The following is a 19,170-nucleotide window of genomic DNA, read 5'->3' as shown; positions in this document are numbered from 1 at the left end:
ATTCATTTTACACATCAGTTTTCCAAGTTGATGTAGGTGGGCTGACATGGATTGTTCCCTTAAACAGACAAAGTAAGAAAAAGCACCTTTTTCATGCCATGAATAAAAAAAGCTGCTCTTAGTTTCAACATGCCACGTATAGCTTAGGCAAGCATGGCTAATTAGCTTTCAGGTATACTGAGAATGTTTGACCTCATTAGAGACTACACATAGTCAAGTGTTTTCAATCAGGCCTTTTCAGTGATAAGCGAGACCAAAACAAGGCATGCCTATGTATCAAGCATATGTCTGCCCCAGAGCACATATATAATTAAAGCTACCCTTTCTTTTCAAAGGTGTACATAAACTACCACTAAATGAGAACTATTCAGCTTATGAGGAACTCATTAGTGTAAAATAAGTGAAAAATTATGTTCCAAGAGCCTATTATTTCCTTATTGCGCACTGCCATCTTGACTCTTACACACTATTGTCAAGCCACACTATTATTCATTGCACTAGTCATGGATCACTGCTTTCTTGTTTTGTCAGAGCTTGGGGGCATAGTTAGAGATAGTGATGACAGCTTAGCTGCTGACTTTTGATAAAAAGTCAACAGCTGCATAACAATAACAGTGCTATATAGGCTGCAAAGGCTGCAGGTTTTATGAAAAGAAGAAGCTTAAATCAGCGGATAGAATGGAAGGTACCATTTAGGTCCTATTCACACCTAGGCATTTTGTCGCAAGTTGCAAAACACCTGTCGCTCAAAAAAGTTCCTGAGCTTCTTTGGGGCGTTTGTGTGCATGTTTGGTCCCATAGACTTCAATTGAAAAGCCTGGAAAACGTGCAAAACATATTTTGCGTGCGTTTTTACACACGTTTCCCCATTAACTGCAATGTCTTTGATCTGCCAGCCAAGATGCACGTCTTAATGTGCGTGTGTCTAACACGCATAAAAATGTTTTTAAAACAAGCAAAATACACTTGGCAATAACGTGCGTAAAATGCCGACGCTTAGGTGTGAATGCAGGCTAAGCCTACAAGCTTGCAGAATAGAAAGGTTCACTTTAACCAGTTGACATCCGGGGTGTTAAACCCCCTTCCCATCCAGGCCATTTTTCAGTATTCAGCGCTGCGGTACTTTGACTGACATTTATTCCGTCATGCAACGCTGTACTGAAATGAATTTTATACCCTTTTTTGGGGACAGATAGAGCTTTCTTTTGGTGGTATTTATTCACCACTGGGGTTTTTATTTTTTAATATATTAAGGAAAAACTACAGATTTAAAAAAAAACAGTTCCCCCTATATTAAATTCTAAAACATTTATTATTTAACAAATTTTTTGGTAAAATATAAAAGACGGGGTCACCTCAAAAAAACGACATTACCCAAAATTGGCCATTTCACGCCATACAACCGATCGGTGGCTATAGAGCCGCTGATCGGTTGTATGTGAAACAGCCGTTAACGGCTGTAGTAACGAGCGGGTCTTTCCTGCCCGTGCGCGAGCAGGGAAAAAATGCCGTCTCGCGACGGCAACCCGCGGATGCGAGTATGCCGTCCGTCCGTTTTTTCTTAACGGGCGGACGGCAAGAGGTTAATAAACATAAAACTAGGTTTTAAAAACATGATCACACTGTACTATGATAAGATCATTTACATTTATCTGCATACCTAAAATTACATATAAGACTTCTTTAAACAAAAGCGCTGCAAAGGTTCGACACCTAGCAAATATTTGTGCTTTGCTATTTACAAACATCATCTATATCCAGCCAGTATCTTTTATTTTCTCTATTAAATATACTAACCCCAGCAGGCGTTATCCATTCCATATAATTAAAGACTGTATGATCCCTGCACAAATGCAAGTTTTTCTATGATAAATAATTTACATTTAAAAGCAATAATACATTTGTTACACCCTGGGGTTAGATAACGCAAGTAAGCAAGAGAAGAATTCAACCTTCCAACCAATAAAACCAAGCACAACACTTCAATCAATTTCCTAAGTCTTGTTTAGCTGAGACAGTCGCTGTACAATTTATGCTCATGCACCCTGATCATTAACGGCAACATAAAATACGATAAATCGTGAATTTGCTAAAGCACAAAAGTGAATTTGATTACCAGTATCTACGTTTTCACAGGACTTGTAAAAATAATGCCGTGTATTTGAGAAACACACAAAAAAATATATTTTTCCTATTTTCCAAAATTAGATTATTTTTTCTGATGCCTTTTAGTTTTGGCATACATATGCAAGCACCTATACAAAAAGGTTTATGATGCCTTAACATGAGCGATACTAGATGCATTTAAGGGGTCTCCACCAGCAACAGGTCATTGGAGACTTTTTGTCAACTTGACTTTACTGACACCAACATCTGTGCATTTGAGTTCCCGCCATCACAAATCGACTGAAACCACTGCATCTGTCTCACTTGTCATTCTGTTTTTGTTATTTATTTTAAACTACACACCACACAGTAGTAGAAGTGACATCTCCCTTGCTTTATAATGGTAACAGTAAGTAGACAAAGCCAATGAAGGGATCACACAGCTGTTGACTATGAGGCATTTGATATCTTACAGAGGCATTCAGCCCACTAGCATTTGTATTTGATAGAAATATCAGTTTAGGGTGGATTGACCCTTTAAGAAGTAGACAAGGTATAAAGACTTACGTGTGCTTTCTTGTCAGGTGGCTTTGCTGTCGGCGGCATGATCTGATTGTCCCTGGACAACTTCTGTACAAAATCTATGCGTTTGAAGTCTTCTCTCCCTTGTAGTTTGCACATGACCCCAGCCTTCAGAGCAGGAGAGAGAGCAAATAAATACTTAAATCCACAATCCCAGGACATGGCAAGCTCACTTAAGATGCATAATATATTCCTCAGTAATAAAAACAGAAAATAAATCTGACGTAAAGGTAAGCCAAGTGGGTGCTCTATCGCTTCGCAACAAAAATCTGCCAAAATCACAATCCACTATGTGTACAACTGATGCACACGGACTATTTGCTTGTTCCTCTCCACCTATTTCCTGTTGCATGAGGGAATTGTAACAAGAGGTTGAAAACTCATGGGAAAGACTGGTCAGGAACAACTACAACTATGGATGTGGTGATTTAGGTTCGTCATTCCTAAAAATAACATTGTAGCACCTCCTTTTCATCTACTTCAATCCTTGGCCCTGGCCACAAAACAAGTTGTCAAGTTCAGCGATTACAGGGAACCGTTGTTTAATGTGCTAGAAGTACAGGATGTATCTGCAGCACTGGTGTTTGTGAGCAGTTATTTTATGAAAGCTGTTGTATGGAAAGTTGATTATAAATTAATTAATTGGGAATTGATTTTAATAATACTGATACCGAAATGAAAATGAGAAAAATGCACGGTGTGCTGGGTCTGTTACAGAAAAGATTTTCACTTGCCTTGATGAAGTGATTTTGTATTTTATTTTACTTTATGAAGCATCCAGAAGGCCACATTGCTGCAGCAGCCACAGAGAGATCCCATTGCAAGTTAGGAGTTCTCTTATTTATTAATTGTTGTTTTCCTGAATGAACACTTTGGAACTGTTCCTATTTAAATGTGTCCAAGCAATGCTAAAACAAGACTACGTTCACTTTAACAACACCACCTCCCCTTCTCCTCATCTTTATGACATAAGGGTGAGATGTTCTGTAGTGCAGCAGGGGAAGAAATCAGGCCCAAATGACAACGCTGGGATTTTCAGGGGAGCCGAGACAGTGTACTACAGGATGCTAGGAGCTCACTTGACTTCTGGCAGCATCTACAGGTTTTTTTTGCTTACTTGGGAGTGTTTTGAAGGCTTTTGTCAACAAGCAACAGGTAGCGTGAGACAGGTTTATAATTTCCATACAAGTCTATTGGAATGCAAAACTCCCTTGAAGCAGGTCAAATGCAGATCCAGAGGTCAACAGCAGGTGAAATGCAAATACCTGTCAATAAATTCTGAATTATCCCAAAAGCATCTCAAGCTGATGTCAAAATGATGCCATCAACACAAGCCTAAAGCCTGTTGACACAGGGCCTAAAAGAGAAATAAGCATGTATTGCAGAGATGTATTAAGTATTTTTTTGAGTTCTGCCCAGACATACACTTTAGTCTCAATAACTTTTACTCTCATGCGAGATATTTCTTTTGGACATCATGGGGTTAATATATTAAATCTAGAAGGGGAGCACAAAACTGTCAAATAGCGGCCTGTCAGAATTCCTCTTTCATTTTTTCATCAAATGACAAATAAAACCATATAGGTTGCTTTTGGCAACAACTACACTTTTGAGCTTATTTTCTTCTCTACAGTTTTACATATTGTAATAAAAGCAAACAAGCAGGGAATGGCAGGGATGCAATGTTGCAGTCTTTCAAATACAGCAGAAGTTGGACTGCCCTGACATTTAGCACCCTGTGATTTAACTCTCCCTAATTAAGAAAAGCAGTTGCCAGTAGGGCTGAAACAATTAATCGACTAAGCTCATAAGAATTGATAATGCAAATAGTTTTCAATGATTTTCATTATCAATTAGTTGGACATTCGATTAGTTGGCCTGCTTGTTAGATGCAGCCCTAGTTGCCAGTACTGGCACATCTAAGCATTGTGGGGAAAAAAGGTATAATGTGTATGTTTTCTTCCATTTTCTTATCCATTATGGCCTCATACTGGTTGCGTATCAAATGCGAGTCATAGACATTGACTTTAATATTACCTTTTAAAATAATAATACAACCACAAGCAAGCCATACCATCCAAATAGGTTTACTGCACTTAAATGAGGAACAAAAATGTATATTTCCGAAATGTACGGTAGTAGGAACATAATGAGCTCCTGAAATAGAAGGAAGGTACAGTTGCCCAGCATGGATAGGAGCCACAATGTTACTAAGCTGGGAAGTCATTATTATGAATTGTTCTGAAATTCCCATGAACCAGTACTTTCCTCAAACATATGGCAATAAATGTTGGGAAAGGTCTATATGACCATTTAGGAAATCACTTTCATTTATACAATGGCTTATCAAAGCATGATCTATACAATAATAAATGTACACCTTGTAAACAATTTACTGAAATTTCTCTTCTGAATTACTCACAAGTCTCCAAAACTCTTCCTTAAAAGGAAAGTCTAACCAGAATGGATAGCTTAGTTTCGAGTGGACAGCTGGGAGTTCAGTCAAGTACATCTTAAAGCTGATCTCAGGGATACCAATAACCTACATCCCAACCCACTCTCTCTCTCTCTACACATCTCATTTCAGCCACCATTTTGTTTTTATCACAAAATGTGGTTCTGTGGGCAGTGTCTAGGGCGGTCTTTCTTCTGTGACCACTCCCATAGCATTCAAAATGTTGGACATAGATAGGTGGAGATTGGCAACAAAAGGCAAAAGGAAAGCACCTAAACAAAAATGAGCACTTACCCCTTGCAGTGCAGGGGTAGCCCCACTGCAAGGGTTGATAAACTTTTAAACCAGAGTTCTTCTCTAATTAGTGCCCCTTGCATCTAGTAGTAAGATCTCTGTTGTGTGTCCAGGAGGTGACAGGCTGGCTTGTGACTAAACTACAACACTTTGAGTGCAAAGCCACCTTGTCAAAATAAATCTTCAGATGGCAGGTTGGCATTAGATAACAAGCTCCTGAAAGCTATACAGGCCAGCAACACAAAGAAATGTAGGAGATTAAGGTGTACTCTTGAATTATTGAGAAGGAACAGTAATGTTCACTTGTAATAATAGTGGCTTTGCCACCTTGTTAGAGTACACTTCAGTTATACAGAAGAGTTTATACAGAAAGAACCAGTAAACACATTTTAAATTGGTTTCAGTAAAACAGTTCAAAATAATACTTGCAAATAAACTGCTGCATACATACTGTATATATGAACGGTATTTACACTGCTTTCACATACATTAACTATTTTTATACATCCCAACTTTCGACCTTGTGAAAGAGGAACGCTTTTCGTGGAAAAAGAAATGCAAAGGTGGGTGTGGCTAAATTGTATTGAATATTGGGTGTGGCTTAAAGGGGCACGATTAAATAAAGTCTACGAGTACCATTAGTATATACTGTACAGATTCCACAGTCTATGTACCCACAAAATACTCCTTGATTACTGTGCTGGGATGACCAACTCACACACACAAACCTTAAAAATCATTGAAAAAAAGCCATAATAAAAGGCAAAGAACTAACACTCTACTCTGTCTGAGCCTACCTAAAAAAAAAACCTAAAAGAAGAACTATGAGGTGAGTGCTTTTCACTCATCCTCATAGTTCTAGCTGACCTGTGACAATTAAACTGTCACAGGTCGGTTCAGTAGATCGGGAAGTGAGCGAACACATACCGGCGTTCGCTCACTTCTGGATCCTGTCACGGCAGAGAGCCGTGACAGGGGAGGGACTGGATTCCCCCCTCCCCGCTCCTCCAGCGCTGACTGGCGGAACGGACGGGGGAGGGGGGCGGCTACAGCTGGCTCTGCCTCTAGATAGGCAGAGCCAGCTGTCACTCATGCAGCTGGGCGGATCCAGACATAATTGTTGAGATCCGCTTCAGCTGCGGTATACTGAGCTTAGCGTGATGGGAGGACGCTAGTTTGTGTCCTCCCGTTACCCTTAGGAGAACTATGGTGAAAAGCCCTAACCCCATAGTTCTCCTTTAACTAAAATGGTTGTAAACTGCACAGCAACAATGCACTGTTATGAAAATATACACTTTGATCAGGACTATGTAATCTGCAGCGTAGTGTATATACAGGGGTCAGGGGTCTACTTGATATACTGCGCAAGTTACAGAGTGTAGTTGTCAGGAGAATGTATCATAGGGTCCCTTACATTATTTGGGGGAAAAATTGAGTCAGCGTGTGGGGTGGAGGCCAGCTGTTAGACTTTAGTGGGGGGCGGGGTTGGAAGCCCTGTCATCAAAACAAAAAATGCCCATGTCCATGCTCAGTGAGAGGGGAAAAGTGGAGGCTGATGGGGTACATTGGTGGTTAGTGGGGGAGAGGGTTACAATGGTGGTCAGTTGGAGCTGGGATTTGCTTAGTGGGCGCTAACCATGTAGTAAGTCTGTGTTTCAGGCTGCTGCTCTTCTCTACCACAATTACGCTGAGTCTGTACACAGGAGAACACTTATGTCACAGTGGCAAAGAGCTCCCTTTGTTTGGCTTCAGGACACAGCCCAAATCCAAAGTTGTGTTTTAATTCCGGGACAGTCTCATAGAATTCAGGATAGTTGGGGGTATATGATTTCTGCACACACCATTCTGTAATCTAATGTAAAAATTATATTTCCATTCAAACATCAGATAGCCATTGGAATAACACTTAATAGTACTGAAAGTAAAACTATGGCCTTTCATTTAAAAAACCAAAAGCATGTGCTGCAGTACTTAATTATAAGTATATTTGCAATTAAAGTATCTCTTAGTTTCTCTACAATGTGCCACAAATAACTGTTGGGTCTGCCAGTGAAAGCACCCAATGCAGCTTCCTGTGGGGTGACAATGGTGCTTCACTGTTCCTGAATACGGAGCAGAGTTGCCACTCTCAGGTAAGCTGCACCTTCTTGCACTACAGTGGGATGAAAAGCTGTTAGAGGGGACATGGCTTTCAGCCTGTTATGTCTTTATGGTTACTGGAATCAGGGTTTAATCTGTACTTGACTAATGGTATACAGGGAATGCATTGTTTCTTGTTACTGGAATTTACTGATATTAAAGCAAAGGCAGAACCTCTCACTTACTACACTTTTGAAAATGGGCTTCAAAGATTTGGTGACAAAGGTTGGTACATCATTCATTGTACATGATAGTGCACAGCAAACACACACCTTTGTGGGGTCAAGTCAGTGATGTTTTCATCTTAGAACTGTAGATATAAATGGAATTGAAATGTTTGAATGTTTTGTTTAAGAAATAATAATGGTGCAGAGATAGCAGCTTTAAAAATTATACTTCCTAAGGTTGATCAATGCAGAGATTCTAATTTATGGAGAGCTGCTTTAGAAGACATTTACTGAGGAAAATGACTGACTAATCGATCGTATGAATCAATAGCGCTGTCATCTAAAGCAGACTGAGCACACATGAGCCTAGGTCAGGAGGCACAGGTTGTTATTGGGTTGAACGGGAAGATAATTCTTCCAATCTATACCAGAACTTATAAAGGTTAGTGCCTCTGTAATCAAAGAGATTCCCTGGACTCAAGCTGCGGCAGTTAAGGAAATGAGAAGTAACCCCACCGGATTATGAATCCTGTCGCTTTAAATAATCGTAACACCACTTAAAAGAACACTAAACCTAAGGGTTCCACATTATCTGAAGATGAATAACATGTTCTTCAGTTTCCGCTGATAATTGGATCTTATGTAAACCGGCATCAGCTATTGAGAAGGAAATAATCGATTGGATATTAAAAAGCTTGGATGCATCATCTATAGTCACCCTCATGATACAGGAGACTAGCATCTATATGAACAACTTTATACCACAGAATTGGGCATTCCTGTAAATGGCTAGAAGCGCTGCAGATTAGGTGAGCTGCAGGTCAAAAGCACCTGTCAATGAATACCGATAATCTCAAAAGCATCTCAAACTGACGTCAGACTGGTGCCATCAACACAGGCCCTGTAAGACTTTTTCCTAAACCAGATTTTGTTTATGAGCAGGCCAGAAAGCCAACAAGCATGGGCCAGATAAATTATCAGTCAAACTTCAGTGTTCTAAAGCTTCCCAGTAATATTAGCTGATAGCTATACAACTCCTGCAGTTTTGAGAAGGAGTCATGTTGTTATCAGTATCTCTGGAACGCACTCCCAAAATTCACATATAAACCAGCTTAACAAAACCATTTCAGAGAAAAATTCCTTTGGTTGCCTTGGTATTTCTGACCACTAGCCTAGTTTTCTAACAGGATAGTGTACAGGCAGTCCCCAGGTTACGAACAAGATGGGGACTATAGGTTTGTTCTTAAGTTGAATGTGTATGTAAGTTGGAACAGGTACATTTTTTAAATGCGACTCCAGCCAAAACATTTTTTTTCGTTTTGGTTAGCATAGGGAAGGGTTAACCCCCTGTAATGTTTGCTTAGCTGTGTTCAGAAGATTTCACCACTTTCTGTCCCAGTCACAATTGGATTTTGAAAAATTTGGGTTGTCATGGAAACAAGGATTGGTGATAAAGCTTCAATGGAGACACCTTTTTCCCACGATAACGCTTACAGGAGTGAATTTCCCTTCCTAGGGGTAGATTTCCTCTCACTTCCTGTTGTCTCAAGGACAGGAAGTGAGATTAAATCTTTTTAATGAGGATACAGACAGCAGTAAAAACCTCACAGTGACCTGGAAGAGTTGGGCACCCCTCTTCTGCAGGTCTAACAAGAATCAACTTCCTGTAAAGTACGTACAGTACTACGAACCAGACCCAAAAAGGCAGGCACTCCTCGTCGGTACGGGCACAGTAGCATTACAACTACTGAACTACTGCGTGGTACACTTTGCCTGTAGCCTGGAACCCCCGTTGTACAGTAATAGCCTCCGTTTGTAAGGAGGGGTCGTATGTAAGTCATATGTTTGTAACTCGGGGACTTCCTGTATACATAAATGTGTACATAAACATGCCTGTCCGCTTGCACAATACATGTATGTATGTATTTTGAACCACGGGTCATGGGGGAGAATTTGGGAAATTCGTTGGTAACTGATTGGTATCATCCAACTGTCATAAATGCCACCAGGGTCAGAACTTATCATAACACATTTTCTGACCCAGTTTTTTTCAAGAGATCTGAGGTTAAAAAGCTTTTAAAAGGGTTAATACTTACCTGTGTCTTCCCCGCGCGCTCCCGTCCGAAAATGTGAACATTCTCGGGCGGGCGCAAAACATCTTGGGGCGGGCACATGCGCAGTTCACATTTTCGGCCAGGACGCCAGAAGACACACAAGGTAAGTCTATGGACGCGTGCATCCGAATGCCGACACCGTGGGACAGGAAGTGCCAGCAAGCTCAGAGGAGTCAGCGCTGGATCGGAGACCCGCGGCAGCGCTGGAGGGACAGATGAAAAGGACAGGAAAGAAGAAGATCGAATTAAGAAACATCATTTAAGGTAAGTGCTGACATTAACATTGGGGGGGAGGGAAAAAGATTTTTGACTTTAATCTCACTTTAGTCCCATATTACTAATTCACCTTGGGCACCAGATTTAATAACAGGGCCTTGCTGTATTGTGATTAAGAACTGTGGAAGAAAAAAAAAAAAAGGAAAACTAAGGAAAAATCATCTGTAATAAGGCAGAGCTACTGGCACAGCAGAACACTGTACAATCAATACATCTTTAAGTCTTAGCCGCCTCCTACCAGTATGCTCACATTTCCCAATAAATGACAACAGATAACCATCTCCACTTCATTGTAGCATGAATTCACCTTCATAATAGACATTCTCAGTCACCTGAGGGCATGCATGGAGCACAGTAATAGTGAGATGTATTCTCTCAGACTTACAATATACAGAACACAATACCAGTCTGCAATATCCTATTTTTTACAAGCTAAAAAGATATATCCAACCAAATTCCCTTGTGCTGTTATGTAATGCTCATATAAAGTTAGGCATTAGGGATGCACAGTAAATATATGAAAATAAGCCTAAAGCTACCTAAGAGCTGTAAAAAGCAGGTCCAATGGTTTATTTGATCTGAAAATGTAGAAGTTCTGCATTATGGGTGCCATCTTTAACTCAATTTTTCAAAGCTACTGGATAGGCCTTACAGCTAGGCAGTTAACAATTTCATAACGAGAGATGCGCAATGTAAGTTTACATAATTCTAACAGGACAAGTGTCCTGATCCAATAGCTATATTACTTTATGAGTCACTGACCTAGGACAATCATACAGCAAGGCAGGGTTTTTATTCTATTTTCCTTCTTTCCTCTTTGTTTTCGTAACCTGTTGTATGTATGATATTATCATTAATTATAAAAATAAGAAATACATATTTCTGAACATTTTCAGGAGAAGTCAGCAATGGCAGCAGATGTGTTTCTCTCAGGATGCTTTCCTTTAACTGCTTGAAGACCAGGTGTTTACACCCCTTCCTGGCCAGGCCATTTTTTAGTGTTCAGCGCTGCGGTACTTTGACTGACGTTTATTCCGTCATGCATTTGGTGGTATTTAATCACCACTACGGTTTTTATTTTTTACTATAATTACATTTTTTACATTATGTTAGTATGTTACATTTATTATTACCCAGTTTTTTGGTAAAATATAAAAGATCGGGTCACGTTGGGTAAATAGACACCAAACATGTCAAGCTTTAAAATTGCAGGCACCCGCGAAATCGCAGAAAACTTCCATACCCAAAATTGGCCATAGGCGACACTTTAAAAGCTTTTACCGCTCATCAGTTTAGTGTTATCAGTGATTGATGGCCCTAGAATTATTGCTCTGAGACGTTTGTGGCGATATGTAACATGTGTGGCGTAATGGGCGCAATCGTCTTTTTTGCACGTATGCGCTCCCGACGCATGTTTGCATGCGTGTATGTATGGGTGGGGACTTTTTTTTAAAAAATGTGTTTTTTTATTCTTTTTATGTGTAACTTTAAAAAAAATCCTATTTTTTTTTCACTAAACTTTATTGCTATCACATACGGGGGCTAATAAAACCCCCCTATGTGATAGCAAAATATGTGACAGGTCCTCTTTATGGAGACATCAGGGGTCTCCAAGACCCCTAATGTCACCTAGGACCCCCAGAAGAAGCTGATGAAGCACATATCTGCGCCATCAGCTTATTTCCAGCTTCTGAAGCTGGAGAGTGACACAAGAATGCGGAAGTGATGTAATATACAACACTTCCGCATTCTTGCAGAGGAGAGGTGACCGGAGGGGGATGGCTAAAGACGCCCGCTTAGATCTAGAGAGCTCCCGGCCGGCCGTTTTTTTACTACGGCCGACCCGGAGGTAGTTAAAGACAGAATTTTAAAAAACTAATATACATTGAGGGGAATTTATCAAAACTGGAGCAGCAAAATCTGGAGCAGCTGATCATACTAACCAATCTGCCCTTCTCTTCCATTTTCAAATCTTAACTGACCAAACTGAAAAGAGAAGCTGATTGGCTGCCATGCACAGCTGCTCCAGATTTTGTCTGCTCCATCATTGATAAATTCCCCCCATTGTCCTTTCACATGAGCTCCCTTTTCACAGCAAGCTCCCGCCACTGTCAAAATGCATGTCAACAGTGGCACTGGCTGATTGGCTGCAGTCACTGTTTGGTCAAACATTGCACTCTGGCTTCTTAGACAAAAGTGGAATCAGTAATCGAACCAGCAGGGCCACTAGATTTACAGGAATTGTCCAAAATTCTTACAGTGTATGGACAACCAAACAGAGCCCGGGATAGCAGTGAAAACCCAACAGTCTTTATAGCCCTTTCCCACTCTACCCAATCAGCTACACTGGGTACTCTGATTTTATTTCTTACAGATATTTATATGGTGCTGACAATTTTATGCAGCGCTTTACATACAGAATATTCACATCAGTCCCTGCCCTCAAAGAGCTTACAATCTAAGGTCCCTATTGCACACGCAAACAGGGCCAGTTTACATTCCACCATGTCTTTGGAGTGTGGGAGGAAACTGGAACATGCACACTCCTTGCACAAGGCTACAGTACTAAACACTTGTTCACTGTGCCAACATTTTCTGTTCTCCCTCAATGCATTTATTTAACAAATATTTTTATTGTAGCTGAAGACATTAACATTATCCTAACAGATATTAGCGATGTCCCTTACTACTGCTGAGTAGCAGCTGCTATAAGCAAAACTGAGATCTGTGGACACAGGGGTCAGTCCTTGGTAGTGTAAGAGGCAATGTTGATTTACACAATACAGTTAACTGATGATGTCAATCCATTAGTATCCAGCTGAGAGTCTTATCCTTCCACCATAACAAATGGCTTCAATTAAACTGTGTAAAACAAATTCGGGTCTTCATCCCATATACACCCCCCCAAAAAAAAGAGAACTGTTCGGGCCCTGGGCATGTGTACAATACTCGTGCGTGTTTCAGGGGTGGGGGGGTAGATTTCTAATGAAAATGATCACATAGTGGAAAAGGTCAGCAAGTACAGCAGGATGTGGAGTCCAGGGACTAAAGGAAATATCCACAGCCAGGATACACTTACTGAACAAACACTATTTATGGTTAAGCACCGCACAGGAAATACTTTTTCGTACAGCGTCACATTAAAGACGACCATGACTTTAGGATTGGGAAAGGAATACGCTGACTGGAAAAAAAAATGTTGTGCGGCTGGCAGTTCTTACCTTTCATACCTCGCAGCTTTCCGAGATGGAAAAAGGGGGACACCTTCTAGCAGAGCTGTATTTCAAAACCATACTGCTTTAGGCACAGCTAAATGACAGACCTGGTATCATGCAATTATTTTAGTAAAAATGAATGCTAAAGTGTGCTACTGGGGAAAGAATGCCGTCTGCTTTAGATATATATATATTTCATGTATGCGCATTTTAAAGCAGAACTTCAGCCCCCCAAAATATTAAAATCAATAGCCCATTAAAATATGAAATTCGAAATGCAGCTTCTGCCGTTATATTCACAACCAATCCAGAGCTGTCACCTGCAGTACATTTTTCTATTTCTTTCCTTACACCAAAATTGAAAATTAGACACTTGTGGAAGAAAGCGAAGTAGAGGTACAGTATTTGGTTCTAAAATTTGGACCAGAGAGGGTTCATTCGGAGCTCCTCTGTAAACAAAACTGTTGAAAATATATTTTAAAAAAAAGGACAGGCCAGGCCAAATGTATCACTGCAAAAGCAACTGTGCAAGTAAAAGGTTCCTTGACCCAGGAAAACTGGCTATCGTTGTTGAAGCTCAGTTATTAACCTCTAACTCTCCTAGTTGGCAACAAATCAATAAATAATCAATTTAGGTAATGACACCCTCCAGTAGGTTACACTGGGCATAACCTTCTCTGAAAATGAGGAGTGTTTGGCAGAAATAGGGACAAGCAAACAGTATGAGGGGAATTGATCAAAACTGGAGCAGACAAAATCTGGAGCAGCTGTGCATGGCAACCAATCAGCTTCTCTCTTTAAAGGTGCCCATACACTGCACGATTCTCGTACGAGAATCGCGGGAAGTCCGGCGATCGTACGAGAATCGTGCAGTGTGAATGAAGACGTGCGACCGTTTCTACTGTACGGTCGCACGTCTTTTGTCTAAGGAGCATGCTAGAAAACCATCGTACGATTTTCGGCTGGTTTGAATGATGCTCGGGAGACAAATGCCGAACGGGCCGATGTGCGCACGCGCGCACTGCCCGTTCAGCATTGCGGTCATCGGAAGCCCTCCCCTCAGGGGGGGCGGGCTTGCGATGATCGCAAGTACGATCTGCCTGTCCAAGATGGGCAGATCGTACGTTTTTTTAATTACTTTACAACTTGTAAAGTGTATGGCCACCTTTAGAGTTAAGATTTGAAAATAAAAGAAGGAAGCTGATTGGTTGCCATGCACAGCTGCTCCAGATTTTGTCTGCTCCAGTTTTGATAAATTCCACTCTATGGGGTCTATTCACAAAGCTGCCGAAGGATCTGGCCGTAGCTTCTTTTTTTTTTTTCTATTCCGACATCGCACGTGTCAGAATAAAGAAAAAAAGACACATCAGTGCTTCTCTCCTGGGCGGCCGGGAGCGGGAGGCTCCCAGAGCGCACGGGAGAGTTATTTTTTTCGTTTTTTTTTTTACAGCAGCAGAGCCGCCGGACAATAGGAAACTATTGGGCGGAGCTAGCTGTCACTGCTAGCTCCGCACAATCATTTTCCATTTACTTTTTTTTACTTTTTTCACTCTTTTTCTGTTCTGCTCGGTACCTCTGAGGGACCGAGCAGAACAGCCGAGCCGAATGCCGCTCAGCGGCATTCGGCTATTCATCTTTAAGAATAGCCCGAACAGCAGTGAGAAGTCTGATGTTGGATTGGCTGAGTCGAACTCCTTCTGCACTTCGGGTTGGCTGAACATGTTGAGCATGTTCGGCCGACCCGAAGCCACGTGAAGCAAGCCGATGTACGGCTGATTTCAGCCGATGTATGGCTGAAATTAGCCTTACCAGCCTGAAGTGAATAGCCGAACAGTGGTTGGCTGTTGCTTTATTAAACTTAATAAGATAGCACAAAGGGCAATGATGAGTGCAATGTACAATAACCCATAACTGCTAATCAGCTTTCACCAGTTTAAAGGGCACAACATGGGCATATAGTACTGGCTGGTATGGGATACTTCACTTTGCAAACTCTGCTGTATGTATCTACAAAGATGTAAACAAATAGACAAATAGATAGCTAGATCTTTTAAAAACAATGTAATTTATAATTGTTCTATTATTCATTATTAGAAAAGCAGCCAAGTACAATGGTTCTACTCTGCATTATTCTGGGCATGGTGATTTTCCTGGCCCAAAGGTTTTCTGCTTATTTCACTGATATTTTTATACTCAGCACATTCTACAATTTGCTTGAAGTGTGTGCTGCATAATTTATGCTTATGCTAATAAAAACAGCAACATTTTCTGCAGTTAGGAAAAGAGAAGTTAATGAAATATATTGGGCAATACATTTACTTTTCATTTTCATATAAGCCTTTACGCTACACCAATTTTTTCTATAATGAGGACTTTTGGTATAAAAGCATTTATTTTTAAAGCCACAACAACAAAGCCTTTTTTAGAATCCATAGTGATGATGAATCACACCTTCAAATTTGTAAAGGTAAATACAGACGACTATGATATGCAGACACACTGCACTGTAGTGACATAGAAAATGTACCACTTCTTGCAGTACTCTGCCTGTTGGTCCTACCTCTTTGCTCTTTGCAGTGTGATTTCATTAGGCTCAGTGTTACTGAGCTGCACTGCGGATGGGATTTCTAGTATGTACAATCCATCCTCATTGCATGCATCTCCAAACAGCAAATGGCGGTACTTGCGCCAAATTTATGAACCTGTTTGAATACATAGTACATACATTTGGGACAAGCACCAACATTTTTCATGCAGATGCATGATGGACTTCTAAAGAGTGCCATAAACACTATTAATGAATTCCACTAAATATTTTTTTGAAAGAATGTACTTGAATGACAAGCTGAGGGTCAATCCAAATGCAGCATGTGGGAACAGACACTAATGAAAACAATGGATGTTTAATGTCCATGCGTTTTACTTGTGCTGTATGCAACTGGTGGTGACAAACCCTTAAATGGGATACCACAGAAAATGGATATCCCCTCTTTTCCTGGTATGTCTCAAAAGGACCCCCAATCATTCTTTGTAGTCCTTGACAGCAATACAGTAAAACTGCAATGAGAGAATATGGGCATGGAGGCTTCCAATGGTCACTCCTTGTAAATATGCTAGTTGACAGGCTGTTACTACTGGTGGAATACCTTTTAAATTACTGACCTGGAGCACAAATGCAGATAAACAAAGTCATAAGTCCTTATCTGCATACATTTTCTGGGTCAGTACTGATTCAGACATTTTTAAACCAAGAGGGTCAGCCTTCCTGGTACCTGAAATTTACATTGATACATATGCAATAAATACATGAACTTCTCTCCACTGTGCTTCCAAAAACTCCAAATGTATTTTCCTTCTGCTATCAACACTTGAGGACCAATAATTATGAGTGGCAAAGGTCTGTGCAGGGAGCACTGGGGTACTTGGTGGATTATAACAGCGCTGTTATAATCCACCAATTATCACATTCCATAATTTCCATTGTGTAGTAGTCGCACGTAAACAAACCAAGACTGATGTTGATAAATGACCCTTAAGTATCAGACATACAAACTGATTAGAGAAAACGGCATGCTCATGGGACACCCAGTCAGGTCAAATCCTGTAACTTTATCATGTAATGTCACCCATGTATTGATTTACTATCTACTCCCTCTCTACTGTAATATACAGTCTCAAACACTGAAATATCTATCAGGGCATAGCACTTGGAACTCAGAATGGTACCCTAAGCCATAGTGGATGTGATACTATAATAATAATATTAATTATCCAACGCATGTAAGTGTGCATCAGCATAAATGTAACTGCATTACATTGCTCTTAGACCAGTAATTGTATAAAGAAAGAGCTCCGATTCTAGTATTCGTTTCAGAAATCGCTGAAAGCAGCTGATCAGCAGGGCATGGTGGATGATGGATGATAAGAGATTGTGTTTATTATCTGTAATACAACATGAAATTCGTTTTTTTTTCTGGGAAGCACAGAGGACAAGAGGAACAGCCAGTGCTCAGTGTAACAAGACAGATCATTCAATGGATATCCCCAATCCCAGGGGAACCACCCAGCGCTCTGTCATGAGTGAATTACACTCCACCAAGAGGAAGCCAAATCTGACAATTACATGGGGCAAATGAATAACGCCACATAACACATAAGGCTAGATATTACACATAAATTGAACTTTCATGTAAAACATCAGTGATTTACTTTTTCACTATACAGTATATTAAAAACCTGTCAGTATGTGACAGAAGGCAAAATGGGGATTGTGTACCACCATTTTCTCCTGTTTATTGTTTGTGGCATATTTGTTTTAAAATAAACACTACAAACTATATGAATGTATACAGCTATATTACAGCGGAAAAAAAAGAGCAATCCTTTTTTATTATTATGTTGGCGGTAAAGAGGATTATACATATGTAGGAGTCATTTGTTTCTTTGGGCATGACAGTCATAGACAGTGGTTGCATGCTTTCAGTGTGTATGTCTGCACAGGAAAACCTATGACAACAGTTCAGCTGTAACCAATATTCTCCTTTTGTTTAAATTTAAAAAAAAGCGTAATTCCTAAAATTTTAGGGATCTAAACAAAACCTGCAATATCCCATCTCATTTAAAAACCTACTCTCTGTGTCCTAGACCAGGGGTAGCTAAACTTTGGTCCTCCAGCTGTAGTGAAACCACACATCCCGTCCTGCATTTGCCTCTCGAAGTCACGCCTGAGGATGCCAAAGTCTTGCAGTCCCTAATAGGATTGGTAGTTTCACCATAGCTGGAAAGCCGAACTTTGGCTACTCCTGCCCTAGACTATAACACATGTTTGTTGTATCAATATAGGAAAGGCTTTCAAAATGTCAGATCTACGGTCACTTTAAAGGAGGTAAAAAGCTGTCCTTGGCCCATGAGGAGATCGGCAAGTAATAGAACTATTCATACCTCTTCTGATAAAGGACAACATTTCTGAAGTACAGCACCTTGTAGTGTCTGCAAGTACAGTACCTGTGATAGTCTCCAATGCTACTGTAAGACAGGACATAACTGAGTAGTTAAATGGTATCTAAATCCAGGAACAACAATTAGATATATTGCAGTTTACCAGTACTTTGATGTGGCAGCTGCATTACTTTTCTTTTTTATATCAGGTTTATTTACACCTTGTGATCCTTCCACTTTCTGTCTTAGGGTGACAACACTCACTCACTGTACTGTATCTGTGGAGGAGAGGTTTGTTAACCTAGGAAAGGACTACAGAACACCTCTCTTCCTTTATTTAAGACATGTGGAGTTGTTTTGTAGTCCACGGAGATAGCTGGAAACAAAGTATTGTACTGATAAGAGGGCAGCACATGCAGAGTGCACAGAGTTGTCAGCTTACAAGATTTCTGGCAGGATCAGCCGGTATTTGTTTCCACATATCCAACAGATAATACACAGCTGAAAGCGTTGCTTAACAATAACAGACCAAAGGGGAGCAAATAAGAGAAGTTTAATGTTAGGGTTTACATACACTTTAATGCTCCAGCAATTGATGGTTGGGTAACAGGAAGTAGGGCTAAGTGATGGAAAGGGACAGGGAAAAGGTCATATCTCCATGTACAACCTAGGTTTAGGATGAAAGGAAATTCTGTGGGCACGCAGGGATTAAGCAGATACCTGCACTCCCACAAATGCCACACTTTAGCAGAAATAATATCTTAGATACATTTTAGACCAGGACAGTTTCACTTTAAAAGGAAAAGTCAGGATAAAAATATGACAGCTGCTACTGTTGACTTTTTTTCTGTTGGTCAGGTCCATCAACCTGATCCTAAGTTCAA

At 40.4% G+C, this 19,170-nt stretch overlaps 1 protein-coding gene across 1 annotated transcript in view; it reads right to left on the bottom strand.

The window, feature by feature from the left end:
* RAPGEF5 (Rap guanine nucleotide exchange factor 5) overlaps positions 1-19,170 on the bottom strand; it is a 235,506-nt gene that overhangs the window by 92,435 nt on the left and 123,901 nt on the right. Inside the window, exon 9 of the mRNA XM_018571590.1 lies at positions 2,674-2,796. Coding sequence (XP_018427092.1) covers positions 2,674-2,796 — 123 coding nt within the window. The remainder of the gene's footprint in view (positions 1-2,673; positions 2,797-19,170) is intronic.

Source organism: Nanorana parkeri, unplaced genomic scaffold (genome assembly GCF_000935625.1).
Source record: "Nanorana parkeri isolate BGI_ZX_2015 unplaced genomic scaffold, ASM93562v1 scaffold1789, whole genome shotgun sequence".
NCBI lineage: Eukaryota > Metazoa > Chordata > Amphibia > Anura > Dicroglossidae > Nanorana > Nanorana parkeri.
The sequence above is the reverse complement of the archived record's forward strand: the minus strand, read 5'-3'. Positions and strand labels throughout refer to the sequence as shown.